Genomic DNA, 13,189 nt, shown 5'->3' with positions numbered 1-13,189 from the left:
ATGAATTTGGCCTATATTCTCTGGAGATTGGAAGAATGAGAAGGGATCTCAGTTGAAACACAAGGTTCTGAAAAAGATTGATACAAGGTTAATACTAAGGCCTAAATTTTCCTGGAGATGGCAAGTGTTTCTGGATTAGTCAAAATGGCCACTGTGCAAATTGAAGAAGCCATGTCCCTGAGCATGGCATCTACTGTTTGTTTCACAGTTGGGAGGTGGAGGCACAAGGGCTGCTTGTATCAGGTGCATTTGTGGTTCATGAAGAGGGCTCAATATATTAAAATGCAGATGCCTTCAACCAAATCCAGTTTTTATGAATGCAGGGTCCAAAATGAAACTTGTGAACTTTACATTTTCAGTAGGCCCAAAGGTAGGGTAATTAGTTAGAAAGGTCCAGGGACATCTTTAGGGGTAATGTGCCATCTGGAATTATTAGAAGTGACATGGATGTGTGTCAAAAGTGGATACATTTATTGATTGTATCAAACTGTCAAGGAACTTACAAGTTGTAAATGCATTTAAATCTCCTGATCTTTAATGGTTTCTTTTTAAAAAGCTTTCTACCTTATTCTACATGTTGATATAAGACTTAGAGTTATTGTTCTAGGATTGTATCACATCACTAATAAATGTATGTTGGTTCACAGTTTGATTGACATTTCCAAACGGTTAAAAGATCTGGAATCTGGGATCTAGAGTATAAATGCTTGTTTTTATAAAGGATTAACTTGCTGAAGAAATTTAAATATAGTGTTTCTTTCTTTAAATCAGTGTTTTTGATAACATGTTGAAGACATCCATAGACATTTAGAATTTTACTTCATCTCAGCATTTGTCCTAGCTACTACAATCAGTACTGAAGAAGGATTTATAGATTTTCCTACAAGTAGCTCTCCAGTGCACTTTTGTCAGACGGGTGGGGTGACATGAGTTGGCACAATGTTGGTATTTATAGGACTACAAACAGCCACTGAGTGTGGATAGAGAGCCATAATTTGGTGTGGGTTTTTTTGGGGAGCCATAAGAGAGGAGTGGGGTCAGGAGGTAGTTGGGATATGAATTGTTGTGGTTGTGCTATGAGTGAGCATGAATGAGAATTGAAAAGTGTGTGAGGGATGAGAGGGTGTGAAAAGGTCAGAAGGCTGACCTTTTATTGGTTTTTTGTTTGTAGCTGGGCCTAAGTCTCAGTTTATTGAGATCAGCCTTTCAGATAGCTAACCATTTTGGCTCTCTCTAAGTTGTCATGGGAATGGAGCTTTATCTCTTACACTGAAAATTAGACACACAGGGCACTTTCTACAAAGTAGGTTTACCAAACTGGGAATGTTCAAGTACTTGGCACTCCCACATCAGGAGCAAAGATTCATGCCTGAGACATTTATTTCTCCTGACTGGGGACTCTAGGCACTGTCTCAAAATATGGAAGCAATAATTTTGTCCTAACATGAACAGAAACCCCTTAGTTCAAAATGTTGCAAATCTTTGGAAGTCACTGTCCCAGAGGATTGTGGATCCTCTTTATTTTTAACACATTTCAGACTAGGAGAGACATTTTCAGTCTCTCAGAGTCTAGGTACATGGGGCGGGAGGATACATGATAAAATGGAGTTGAGACAGAAGATTAGCCAATTTTGTATTCAATGATTGAGTACACTTAAAAGGCCATATGGTCTACTTCATTTCTTTTGTCCTTCAGTTCTTAACTAAGAACAAAAACTGCCCCTGCAGTGTAGCTCAAAACACTGCACTCCCCATTCAATTTCAACATTCCATCACATACTAGAGTTAATGCATATATTGTGTGAGGTTGATGTTCATTGACTGTTAACAGTAAACTTGGAGAAGCAAGGGAGGCCACTCACCAGAATGTGATCAGGAATAGCATATTTAGCAATCTTAGATGCAACATTTGTTTTCAGATCTTTAATGACCAGTTCAGAAATGGAGCAGGTATCTTTCAAAACAATGAAGGCAAATGCAGCTGAAACAAAGCACAAGTTATCTTTTAGAAACCAGGAAATGCTGAGAACCCTGTCGATAAAATGCAAGCCAAATGCCAGAAAACAAACTTAATTGAAGCAAGTCTTCAATAACAGCCACAACTAAATCATCAAGAAACTTTGGCCAGGAGTGTACAATCAGTAATGAAGCAAGGCTGCACACCACTGAGCTCTCAATGAACAATTAAAAGATCTCTGCCAAGAAATTCAAGCTCGTCATTATGCAGTGATACTGCATAAGACCATAAGACATAGGAGTGGAAGTAAGGCCATTCGGCCCATCGAGTCCACTCCGCCATTTAATCATGGCTGATGGGCATTTCAACTCCACTTACCCACATTCTCCCTGTAGCCCATAATTCCTTGTGACATCAAGAATTTATCAATCTCTGCCTTGAAGACACTTAGCGTCCTGGCCTCCACTGCACTCCGCGGTAATGAATTCCACAGACCCACCACTCTCTGGCTGAAGAAATGTCTCCGCATTTCTGTTCTGAATTGACCCCCTCTAATTCTAAAGCTGTGCCCACGGGTCCTAGTCTCCTCGCCTAACGGAAACAATTTCTTAGCGTCCACCCTTTCCAAGCCATGTGTTACCTTGTAAGTTTCTATTAGATCACCCCTTAATCTTCTAAACTCCAATGAGTACAATCCCAGGATCCTCAGCCATTCCTCGTATGTTAGACCTACCATTCCAGGGATCATCCGTGTGAATCTCCACTGGACACATTGCAGTGCCAGTATGTCCTTCCTGAGGTGTGGGGCCCAAAACTGGACACAGTACTCCAAATGGGGCCTAACCAGAGCTTTATAAAGTCTCAGTAGCACATCGCTGCTTTTATATTCCAACCCTCTTGAGATAAATGACAACATTGCATTCGCTTTCTTAATCACGGATTTAACCTGCATGTTTACCTTTAGAGAATCCTCAACTAGCACACCCAGATCCCTTTGTACTTTGGCTTTATGAATTTTCTCACCGTTTAGAAAGTAGTCCATGCTTGTATTCTTTTTTCCAAAGTGCATGACCTCACCTTTGCTCACATTGAACTTCATCAGCCATTTCCTGGACCACTCTCCCAAACTGTCTTGATCCTTCTGCAGCCTCCCCACTTCCTCAGTACTACCTGCCTGTCCACCTAACTTCGTATCATCGGCTTGCAGTGCTGATCACTGGGGATATCTCAGCTTTCCAAGCAGCCAATTACATGAAAGGTTTTTCACAGAAACAAACATGAAACTAAAAGAAATAAAACTTCATAGAGCTAATTAAAGATTAGGCCATACAGACAGGATGAAAGTAGAAGCCAAGAAGCTAATGTTTCTGATAAAACAGTTGCAAAATAATTTCAACGTGTTTAGCTTAAAATTCAACGAATTAATCATTGACCAGCACCAGCTCCATTATAATTTTAAAACCTTTTGGGCCAGTTCTGTTGTTCACCAAATTTCATTGATTGTATTGTTGTTTTAAAACCTAATTTAAGAAAGTGATCTACAGGGAATGGAAGTCTGCAACTTCAAGATTTTCATGCTCACCTGCACATCAGGGCTCAAAATGCATGAAGGCAGTAGGTGAATGCACCCCCAGAAGCCACCAAACCACCTAGGAAAATTGAATTATAGGGGTGACCAACGGGAGAAATTTACCCCTCGAAGTACAAAGGATAGAATCTGTGAGGAACTGCTCTTCCAATCACAGGCTATATCCCCCCCATGCTTGGTGCTGATTGATGCACTGGGGAAAGCAATCATCAAAAACATACAATACCAGGTTATCATCCAATAGATTTATTTGGAAGTACAAGCTTTCGGAGCGCTGCTCCTGTGTCAGGTAGCTAGTTGGGCAGGATCATAGGACAGAGAATTTATACCAAAAGATCAAAGTGTCATATAATTGACGCAATGTATTGAACAAACCTAGATTGCTGTTAAGTCTTTTATCACTTAGAATGGGTTGCAGGTTTGAGTTCATTAATATGTAAATACCATAACTTCTTACAAGTCACATTCCCAAGATAACTTAAGGTTTTCAAAAAAAAGGTGACATTCAGATTAGATAATGCATTAAAAGTGTGAGGTTAGAGTCTGTCTGTGTTCCAACATTGAGTCAGACCAGTTCTGTTCCCAAAGTAGGAATTTATAAACTGTCATGTGAACTGACTGCCTACAGGTTGTGTGCTTTTTGAACAAAATAGAATGTAACTGCAAATACAAATTCACCCCATAGACTTATATGTGTGTGTGTCGGGCGGGGGGAGAGAGAGAGAGAGAGAGTGTGTGTTTGTGTCAGAGAGAGAGAGATGGAGTATATGTCTGTCCCTGGGTGTGCGCGAGAGTGTGAAGTGTGGATTTGTGTGTTTGTATGAGAGAGGGTCTACATGAGTATGATTGTATGTAAGAGAGGATGTGTATCGTGTAGTGGGTTCACCTGTAGTGTGACGTGAACCCAAGATCTCATACATGCATACTCTCTCTCTCTCTCTCTCTCTCTCTCTCTCTCTCTCCCTCACACAAACATATAAGTCAATGGAGTGAATTTGCATTTGCAGATTTATATTTGCCAATACATTTCATTTTGTTCAAAAAGAACACAGTCTGTAGGCAGTCAGTCCATGTGACATTTTATAAATTCCTACTTTGGAAATAGAACTGATCTGACTCAAGATTGAAATACAGACAGTCTCTAACCTCACACCTTTAATGTAATGTCTGACCTGAGATGTCACTTTTTTTAAAAACCTTAAGTTATCTCAGGAATGTGACTTGAAAGAAGTTCTGGGATTTACATATTAAATAAATTGAAACCTGCAACCCATTCTAAGTGATTAAAGACCTAACAGCAATCTAGTTTGTTCAATACATCCCACCTGTTGTATGACACTTGGATCTTTTAATATATATTCTGTGTCCTGTGATCCTGCCCCACTAGCTACCTGACAAAGGAGCAGTGCTCCGAAAGCTTGAAATTCCAAATAAACCTGGGGAATATAATCTGGTGTTTTGTGATTTTTTAACTTTGTCCACCCCAGTCCAACACTGGCACCTCCACATCATCAAAAAACATGAGAATCAGCCTGTGATTGGAAGAGCAGAGTGCAATTAGGAAAATAATGAAGAGCAGTTGTCTGGAGTGCTAGAACAACCTTTCACCAAGGAGTTAGCTTTTGGCATCGCTGGGAGTGGGTCATCGACCTAGAGAAGGAGGCTGCAGGATGGGGTTGAGGGTGGAAGATACTGCAGAGGGGTCTGAGGGGCTGAAGAGCTTGGGTGTTGTGGGTAGTGAAGGAGAAAAGTGCAAAAAAGCTGTTGGAAGACAATTACTAGAGGATAAAGGGACTGTCAAGAGAGGAGGAGGCTGCAAATTTAGGCTGGGAAGGAGGAAGAGAATACCAAAGGATGCGGAGGCATGGAGAAGGCCACAAGAAGGATGAGTGGATAAGGAGGCTGCAAGGGGCTGGGGAAGGAGATGACTACAAGAAGTGTAGGGAAGGATGAGGCTGAAATAGGGTTGAGAGGTGAAAGGCATTGCATGAAAGATGGGGAGGTAAAGGAGATTGCAAAGGCTGTGGGGGGAGGGGTGAGAAGAAGGGCTCTACAACAAGAGGAGAGAGAAGACTACAAAGGAGAGAAAATCATTTGAAACCTGTCAACAAAGAAATACCCTGTGAAGTGGGAGCCATAAAAACTTTAAATTCCTGAAATAATCCCTTGCAACTGAATATGGAATCTGTAGTCTAAGGCTACATAAGTTCTTGTGGGTGACATTTTGGTTTTTGCCAGCTACTTTTGGTTTTCAGGAGCTTTTTCATTCTTACGAATTTATTAAGAGATGATGCAATGAATGTACAACCTTACCTTCTGTATTTGGGTTCACATATTCGGTATTCGAACTCACACTAAGCTGAAATAGAAGAATTCATCTACATTCTAAATAATCAATGACCCGTCCACAAGCATAATGCCACAACACACAAGGAAAGCATTAATTTTCCTGACACCATGGCTATCAAAACGACAGGCATAAATTAACAACAAAAGCTATTTTAAAAATAGCTGGTATGCACACACTGTTGTTGAATCTATAAATGACAGCATCCACTGTCTTTTTTGTGGCTTAATCTCAGAAACTATGCCATACAACCTAGATTTTTGGTCAACCAAAGAATCATTCAATCCATAATTTGTGGAAGAACAACTATTTCACTTATGAAACATATTTAAGTTAAACATGATTATTGTAAAATGTATTTCATTCGTAAGTATAGTCCAGAAACAATTGACTTTTATCTGGTTTCTAGGTAAAGTTTTTTAAAGAGGTTAACAATATTGTTCAGGTGTTGAACATTAGTTGAAGCTACAGAAGGTGACAAGAGAGGGCAAATGATTTAGAGTCATAGAGATGTACAGCATGGAAACAGACCCTTTGGTCCAACCCGTCCATGCCGACCAGATATTCCACCCAATCTAGTCCCACCTGCCAGCACCCAGCCCATATCCCTCCAAGCCCTTCCTACTCATATACCCATCCAGATGTCTTTAAAATGTTACAATTGTACTAGCCTCCAACACTTCCTCTAGCAGCTTATTCCAGACACGTACCACCCTCTGTGTAAAAAGTTGCCTCTTTTAAGTCTCTTATGTCTTTCCCCTCTCACCCAAAACCTAGGCCCTCTAGTTCTGGACTCCCCGACTCCAGGGAAAAGACTTTGCCTATTTACCCTATCCATACCCCTCATAATTTTGTAAACCTCTATAAGGTCACCCCTCAGCCTCCGACGCTCCAGGGAAAACAGCCCCAGCCTGTTAAGCCTCTCCCTATAGTTCAAATCCTCCAACCCTGGCAACATCCTTGTAAATCTTTTCTGAACCCTTTCAAGTTTCACAACACCTTTCCGATAGGAAGGACACCAGAACTGCATGCAATATTCCAACAGTGGCCTAACCAATGTCCTGTACAGCCGCAACATGACCTCCCAAATCCTGTTCTCAATACTCTGACCGATAAAGGAAAGCATACCAAATGCCTTCTTCACTATCCTATCTACCTGCGACTCCATTTTCAAGGAGCTATGAACTTGCACTCCAAGGTCTCTTTGTTCAGCAACACTCCCTAGGACCTTACCATTAAGTGTATAAGTCCTGCTAAGATTTGCTTTCCCAAAATGCAACACCTCGCATTTATCTGAATTAAACTCCATCTGCCACTTCTCAATCCTTGACCCATCTGGTCCAGATCCAGTTGTAATCTGAGGTCACCCTCTTCACTGTCCACTACACCTCCAATTTTGTGTCATCTGCAAACTTACTAACTGTACCTCTTATGCTCACATCCAAATCATCTATGTAAATGGCAAAAAGTAGAGGACCCAGCACCGATCCTTGTGGCACTCCACTGGTCACAGGCCTCCAGTCTGAAAAACAACCCTCCACCACAACCCTCTGTCTTCTACCTTTGGCTAGTTCTCCCTGTATTCCATGAGATCTAACCTTGCTAATCAGTCTCCCATGGTTAACCTTGTCGAACACCTTATTGAAGTCCATATAGATCACATCTACCGCTCTGCCCTCATCAATCCTCTTTGTTACTTCCTCAAAAAAAGTTTGTAAGACATGATTTCCCACGCACAAAGCCATGTTGACTATCCCTAATCAATTCCTGCCTTTCCAAATACATGTACATCCTGTCTCTCAGGATTCCCTCCAACAACTTGCCCACCATCGACGACAGGCTCACTGGTCTATAGTTCCCTGGCTTGTCCTTACCACCCTTCTTAAACAGTGGCACCATGTTATCCAACGTCCAGTCTTCCGGCACCTCACCTGTGACTATCAATGATACAAATCTCTCAGCAAGAGGCCCAGCAATCACTTATTTAGCTCCCCACAGAGTTCTATGATACACGTGATCAGGTCCTGGGGATTTATCCACCTTTAAATGGAAAAAAATCAACATCATGCCAGCTTTTCATTAATGGATAGGAAGCTCGCCTGAAACACATTAAGTGTAACAAAGTGGAGATAACTCTTCCCAGTAACGTATCTGGCAATTATTGTTCTTCAAGTTGTTTCTCATTGTGCAGCAAATGGCTTGTACATAAATTACACAGAACTGGGGCTTAGTATTCAATACTTATTGTTGTGTATGTTAAGGAATCGGGTGCTAGTGTTGGAAATGGAACAATTCCGTACTTTGTTTCAACCACAGTATTAACTGGTCAGCTACAGCACTGATTCCCAATTAGAGTAACATTCTCTATTTTGCTGTAATATCATAAGGCAAACCTGTCCTCAGAATTCATACCAGATACATTTGCCACAACAAGTTCAAGTGTAGGGATGGACATCAGGGAGTGCAGAAAGTGCCAACTGCTTGGAATTAAAGGACCAATGAGAATATCAAACTATCCTTTTTCATCTTATTTCCTCCTATTAATCATACCTATATTGTCAGGCCAACTTTAGGTATTTTTCTCATGCTCAGTACCAAAGGTCACTCTTACACTGTAATCCTCATTTACTATGAATCGACAACGTCTTTAATGTCCATAATAACTTGTTATGTGGTGATTACATTCAATTCCAACAAAACCTCTGGGATCGTACTACTTTGTTATCGTTTTTATTCTCGAGACATGTAGCAGAAGTCAGGAAAACTCACAGTTTTGTTCAACTGCCTCAAAAATGGCTGCTCCGAAGACAAGATCTTCAGGGCCAGGGGAAGATACTGGCTGAGGTTAAGCTAAATGCTCCAAAGTTCAAATGCAGCAACAGCACCTGCCAGCTGTGGAGGCAAGCTGTTTAAAAGGTCCACCTCTGTGGGAATTTGTCCCAAGATGTTTGAAAAAAACTTGCCCTCAGACCCTTTGTTCCCCACACACTCCCACACTCCATCCAGAAATCTTAATGTTCCCCAAACATCTCCAATGGCCCATCAATATCCCTCATGTTAAGATATGCCCAAACTCCTACCCCCTTTCCCATGCCTTCTCATTCTTTCATGACCTGGTCTTACAATATCTACAAATCACAGATTACATATATGACATAGTTATTTATTTTAGGTGACACAATAACAAACATTTTGCATTCTACAAATCTCAAACTTTCAAAGTTCTTAATGAATAGTCACATGTAGCAATGCTTTCATTCTTCCTTTGTATATTAAGGAGATGATCACCATACCAAAAGGTTTTAATGATGTTCCAGTAGAGGATTCATTAGGACTTAAAAGTCAGATATTTTACTTAAATAATTCAGTAATGAGAAAATTCATTCACGGAGGCAACGAGACAAAAGTCTCTCTCTAAATAGAAATGGAAGGAAATGGTGAGAGCTGCTCCTTCACTCTCAGTTTGGCAACCCTCTTGTGTCCACTGTTGATAAGTTCACTAGTGAACCTATTAACACGAAACAGAAAAGAAACAACCTATGATTGGAGAGCATTCAGCAGCTCGGCAAAGCCCCAAGGAACTTTGGGCCTGTAGCCATGGAAATATGGGGTGGGGGTGAGCCAGTTTGGGTGGAGAAGGATCTGAGGTTGAGCCTGTAGAGAGGGAAGCAGCAAGCAGCTTCAGAGAGAAAGGGAAGCATCAAGGGAGACTAGAACCAAGAGTCAGGTGCATCAGTCTTAGTGGGGATATGGTGGGAGAAAGAGACAGGGAGGCCACAAGTAGGCAATGGGATTACAGAAAGACTGCAATAGAGAAGGGAGGCCACAGTGCTTGTGGAAGAGAGAGGGATGCCACAAGTACATGTGAGACAGAGAGAGAAGCAATAAAGTGGGGTTTGGTGGGAGAGGGAGGTCGCAGCGGCATTGTAGGAGAAAGGAGAGACAGCAAGGAAAGTTGAGAGAGAAAGAAACTGCAAATGAGAGTGAAAGGAAGGCAACAAATAATGCAGGATAGAGAGAGAGAGAGAGAGAGAGACAGCAAGTGGGAGAGGGGAAGACTGCAAGGGGGTCAAGGAGAGACAAAGGCCTCAAACAAGAAAGAACAGTTTCAAATTTGTCAACAAAGGAACATTCACCTAACTAGTAGCTGGGAAAACTTGAAATCACTGAAATAACAAATTACACACAAATGAACGGGGAATCTCTAACTTAATGCATATGTTCAGGAGCTGGTATATTAGAAAAGTGGAGTGGATTTTGTTGTAATGGATGAACACTGTGTCAGCTATTAAATTTACATCTGAGATTGAGATCTGAGATGCAGGTAAAGGAAGGGTACTGCTTGGCGTAAATATTTCAGATTTATGAATACAGAATGGCATTGGCTGTGACCTTACCATTTGAGAAGGTGTGTTGAATTATGTCAGTTATTTAGAAAATAAGCTTCTGTTGCAAACTTGTACCTGTTATTTTATGCAAATGGTGTCTAGGAAAATAATGCTTTCTGTCTGTGTTGTGGCTTTAAATTTCATGGAGGGCTGATTGTTGCTCACAATCTTGATGTATTCCTTTAATCCTGCCCCTGTGTGAGTCCAAATGCCGCATATACCAAGACAAATACAGAAAGTGGTGTTACATTGTTTTAATCTATATTTCTAATCAACCTGTTCAGAGTTGTTATTCCACACCCCTGGAGCAGGTGTGACTTGAACTGAGTCTTCTCTGGTCCAGGGGCAGGGACGCTACCACAGCACCATAAGAGGGAAAGTAGCATTACAATGTAACTGAATCATCTAATAAGTGAGTTACTGAGAATGATAGCAGTAGCCATTGAAAATCCAAAAGTTGTCGTCACAAAGAGCCCTCAGGGGAAAAAAACTTGCGTCTGAACCCATTCCCCTGTTCTAACCTAAATTCTTCAGGCATTGTTTGAGATGTTAGCCTCTATTTTTGAAAGACTATTTCTCATCTTCTCCACCAGTTTTCATGTGTCATGAAACGTACAAAGTTAATGGGGAACATTAAAATATATTTTACATTAGGATAGGGAGAAGCATCTGTTTAATGGTACAACATACTGTATAAAAATATTTATTGGACTGTACTGTGTTTGTTGGGAAGTAAGGTTTGTTGTTCTTTTCTGCTCAGTGGAAAGGCAGAAGTCATCTTTTGTGTTTGATCGGATAAGAATTTCAGGGTTAAGTCTGAACACAAGCCACACCCTTTAATAGACATTTTTGGAAAAGATAACAAAGGGAAGGACAAAGGACAATATTATAAAACACTTTCTGCAATAGTTATTGCAGATTGGTGAGAAATACAGTTAACAAGAAATACTGTTTTCAACTTAATTAAAATAAATAATATATACATGATGTCAGCTGCAGGGAACAGGAATATTGTCATGCTTAGGCAGATCTGAAGAATGTCATTCACCAAAGCATTAAACATTAGAACTGTAATTTGAAGCAGGAAGAGGAAATTAATGACTAGTTCTTTGGGCCATATGATTATCAAGGTATCATTTGAGAATTCCAACCATTTGATCTAACAGTATGGCACGTGGAAAATCTGTGGAAAAATATTGTTGAGGCAGCATTCTCATTTCTGAATCAGAAGATTGTGGATTCAAGTTCCACCGGGCTCTTTACAAAATGTAAACTGACACTTCAGTGCAGTACTATGACGATGGAGGGCTGCACCATCAGGAGTGGTGACCTTTTGATTTTAAACTGAATTCCTTCTGCCATTTCAGGCGGATGTAAAAAAAAATCTATTACAATATTGGAAGAAGGGCAAAGGAAGATCTACTTTGGGGCCTGGTCATCATTTGTCCCTCAACCAATACAACTAAAAACATACACAGAAATTGATCCAGAAATTTAGCAGATCTGGCAGTATCTGTGGAGAGAGACAGACAGAGTTAACATTCTGAAGAAATATCATTGGACTTAAAATGTTAGCTCCGTTTTCTCTCAAAGATCTTTTGAATTTCTCTTATCAATTTCTGTTTTGGTGTCAGGATTCCCATTTCTTCATTTTATTACTAAAACATCTATCTGGTCATTACTATATCATAATGCTAGTTATACGACTTTATTGTAGAGTCATAGAGATATACAGCATGGAAACAGACCCTTCGGTCCAACTAGTCCATGCCGACCAAATATCCCAACCTAATCTAGTCCCACATACGAACACCTGGCCCATATCCTTCTAAGCCCTTCCTACTCATATGCCCATCCAATTGCCTTTTAAATGTAACAATTGTACTAGCCTCCACCACTTCCTCTGGCAGCTCATTCCAGACACGTACCACCCTCTTAGGTCTCTTATGTCTTTCCTCTCTCACCCTAAACCTATGCCCTCTAGTTTTGGACTCCCCCACCCCAGGGAAAAGACTTTGTCTATTTATCCTATACATGTCCCTCATGATTTTATAAACCTCTATAACGTCACCCTGCAGCCTCCGATGCACCAAGGAAAACAGCCCCAGCCTGTTCAACCTCTCCCGATAGCTCAAATCCTCCAACCCTGGCAACATCCTTGTAAATCTTTTCTGAACCCTTTCAAGTTTCACAACATCCTGCCAATAGGAAGGAGACTAGAATTGCGTGCAATATTCCAACAGTGACCTAACCATAGTCCTGTACAGCCGCAACATGACCTCCCAACTCCTGTAATCAATACTCTGACCAATAAAGGAAAGCATACCAAATGCCTTCTTCACTATCCTATCTACCTGCGACTCCACTTTCAAGGAGCTACGAACCTGCACTCCAAGGTCTCTTTGTTCAGCAACACTCCCTAGGACCTTACCATTAAGGTGTATAAGTCCTGCTAAGATTTGCTTTCCCAAAATACAGCACTTTGCATTATCTAAATTAAACCCCATCTGCCACTCCTCAGCCCATTGACCATTCTGATCAATATCCTGTTACAATCTGAGGTAACCTTCTTCAGTGTCCACTACACCTCCAATTTTGGTGTCATCTGCAAACTTATTAGCAATACCTCTTATATTCACATCCAAATCAGTCATATAAATGACAAAAAGTAATGGACAGAGCACCGATCATTGCGGCACTTCACTGGTCACAGGCCTCCAGTCTGAAAAACAACCCTCCACCACCATCCTCTGACTTCTACCTTCGAGCCAGTTTTGTATCCAAATGGCTAGTTCTCCCTGTATTCCATGAGATCTAATCTTGCTTACCAGTGTCCCATGGGGTACCTTGCCGAATGCACAAATTGGCTGTTATGTTTCTCACATGACAACAGTGACTATGTTTGAAGA

General features: G+C 40.9%; 1 protein-coding gene across 2 annotated transcripts in view; it reads right to left on the bottom strand.

The window, feature by feature from the left end:
- LOC140483223 (acetyl-coenzyme A synthetase 2-like, mitochondrial) overlaps positions 1-13,189 on the bottom strand; it is a 78,286-nt gene that overhangs the window by 11,511 nt on the left and 53,586 nt on the right. The window contains exons 13-14 of one of the 2 annotated variants that reach the window (XM_072581306.1): positions 5,859-5,904; positions 1,873-1,981 (exon numbers count right to left, since the gene is read on the bottom strand). In XM_072581306.1, coding sequence (XP_072437407.1) covers positions 5,900-5,904 — 5 coding nt within the window. In that variant the 3' untranslated portion in view covers positions 1,873-1,981; positions 5,859-5,899. Of the gene's footprint in view, positions 1-1,862; positions 1,982-5,858; positions 5,905-13,189 lie in introns of those variants that run through there. The other variant, XM_072581305.1, reaches the window with a different exon arrangement.

Source organism: Chiloscyllium punctatum, chromosome 11 (genome assembly GCF_047496795.1).
Source record: "Chiloscyllium punctatum isolate Juve2018m chromosome 11, sChiPun1.3, whole genome shotgun sequence".
Lineage (NCBI taxonomy): Eukaryota > Metazoa > Chordata > Chondrichthyes > Orectolobiformes > Hemiscylliidae > Chiloscyllium > Chiloscyllium punctatum.
This window is presented reverse-complemented; position numbering and strand designations above follow the sequence as displayed.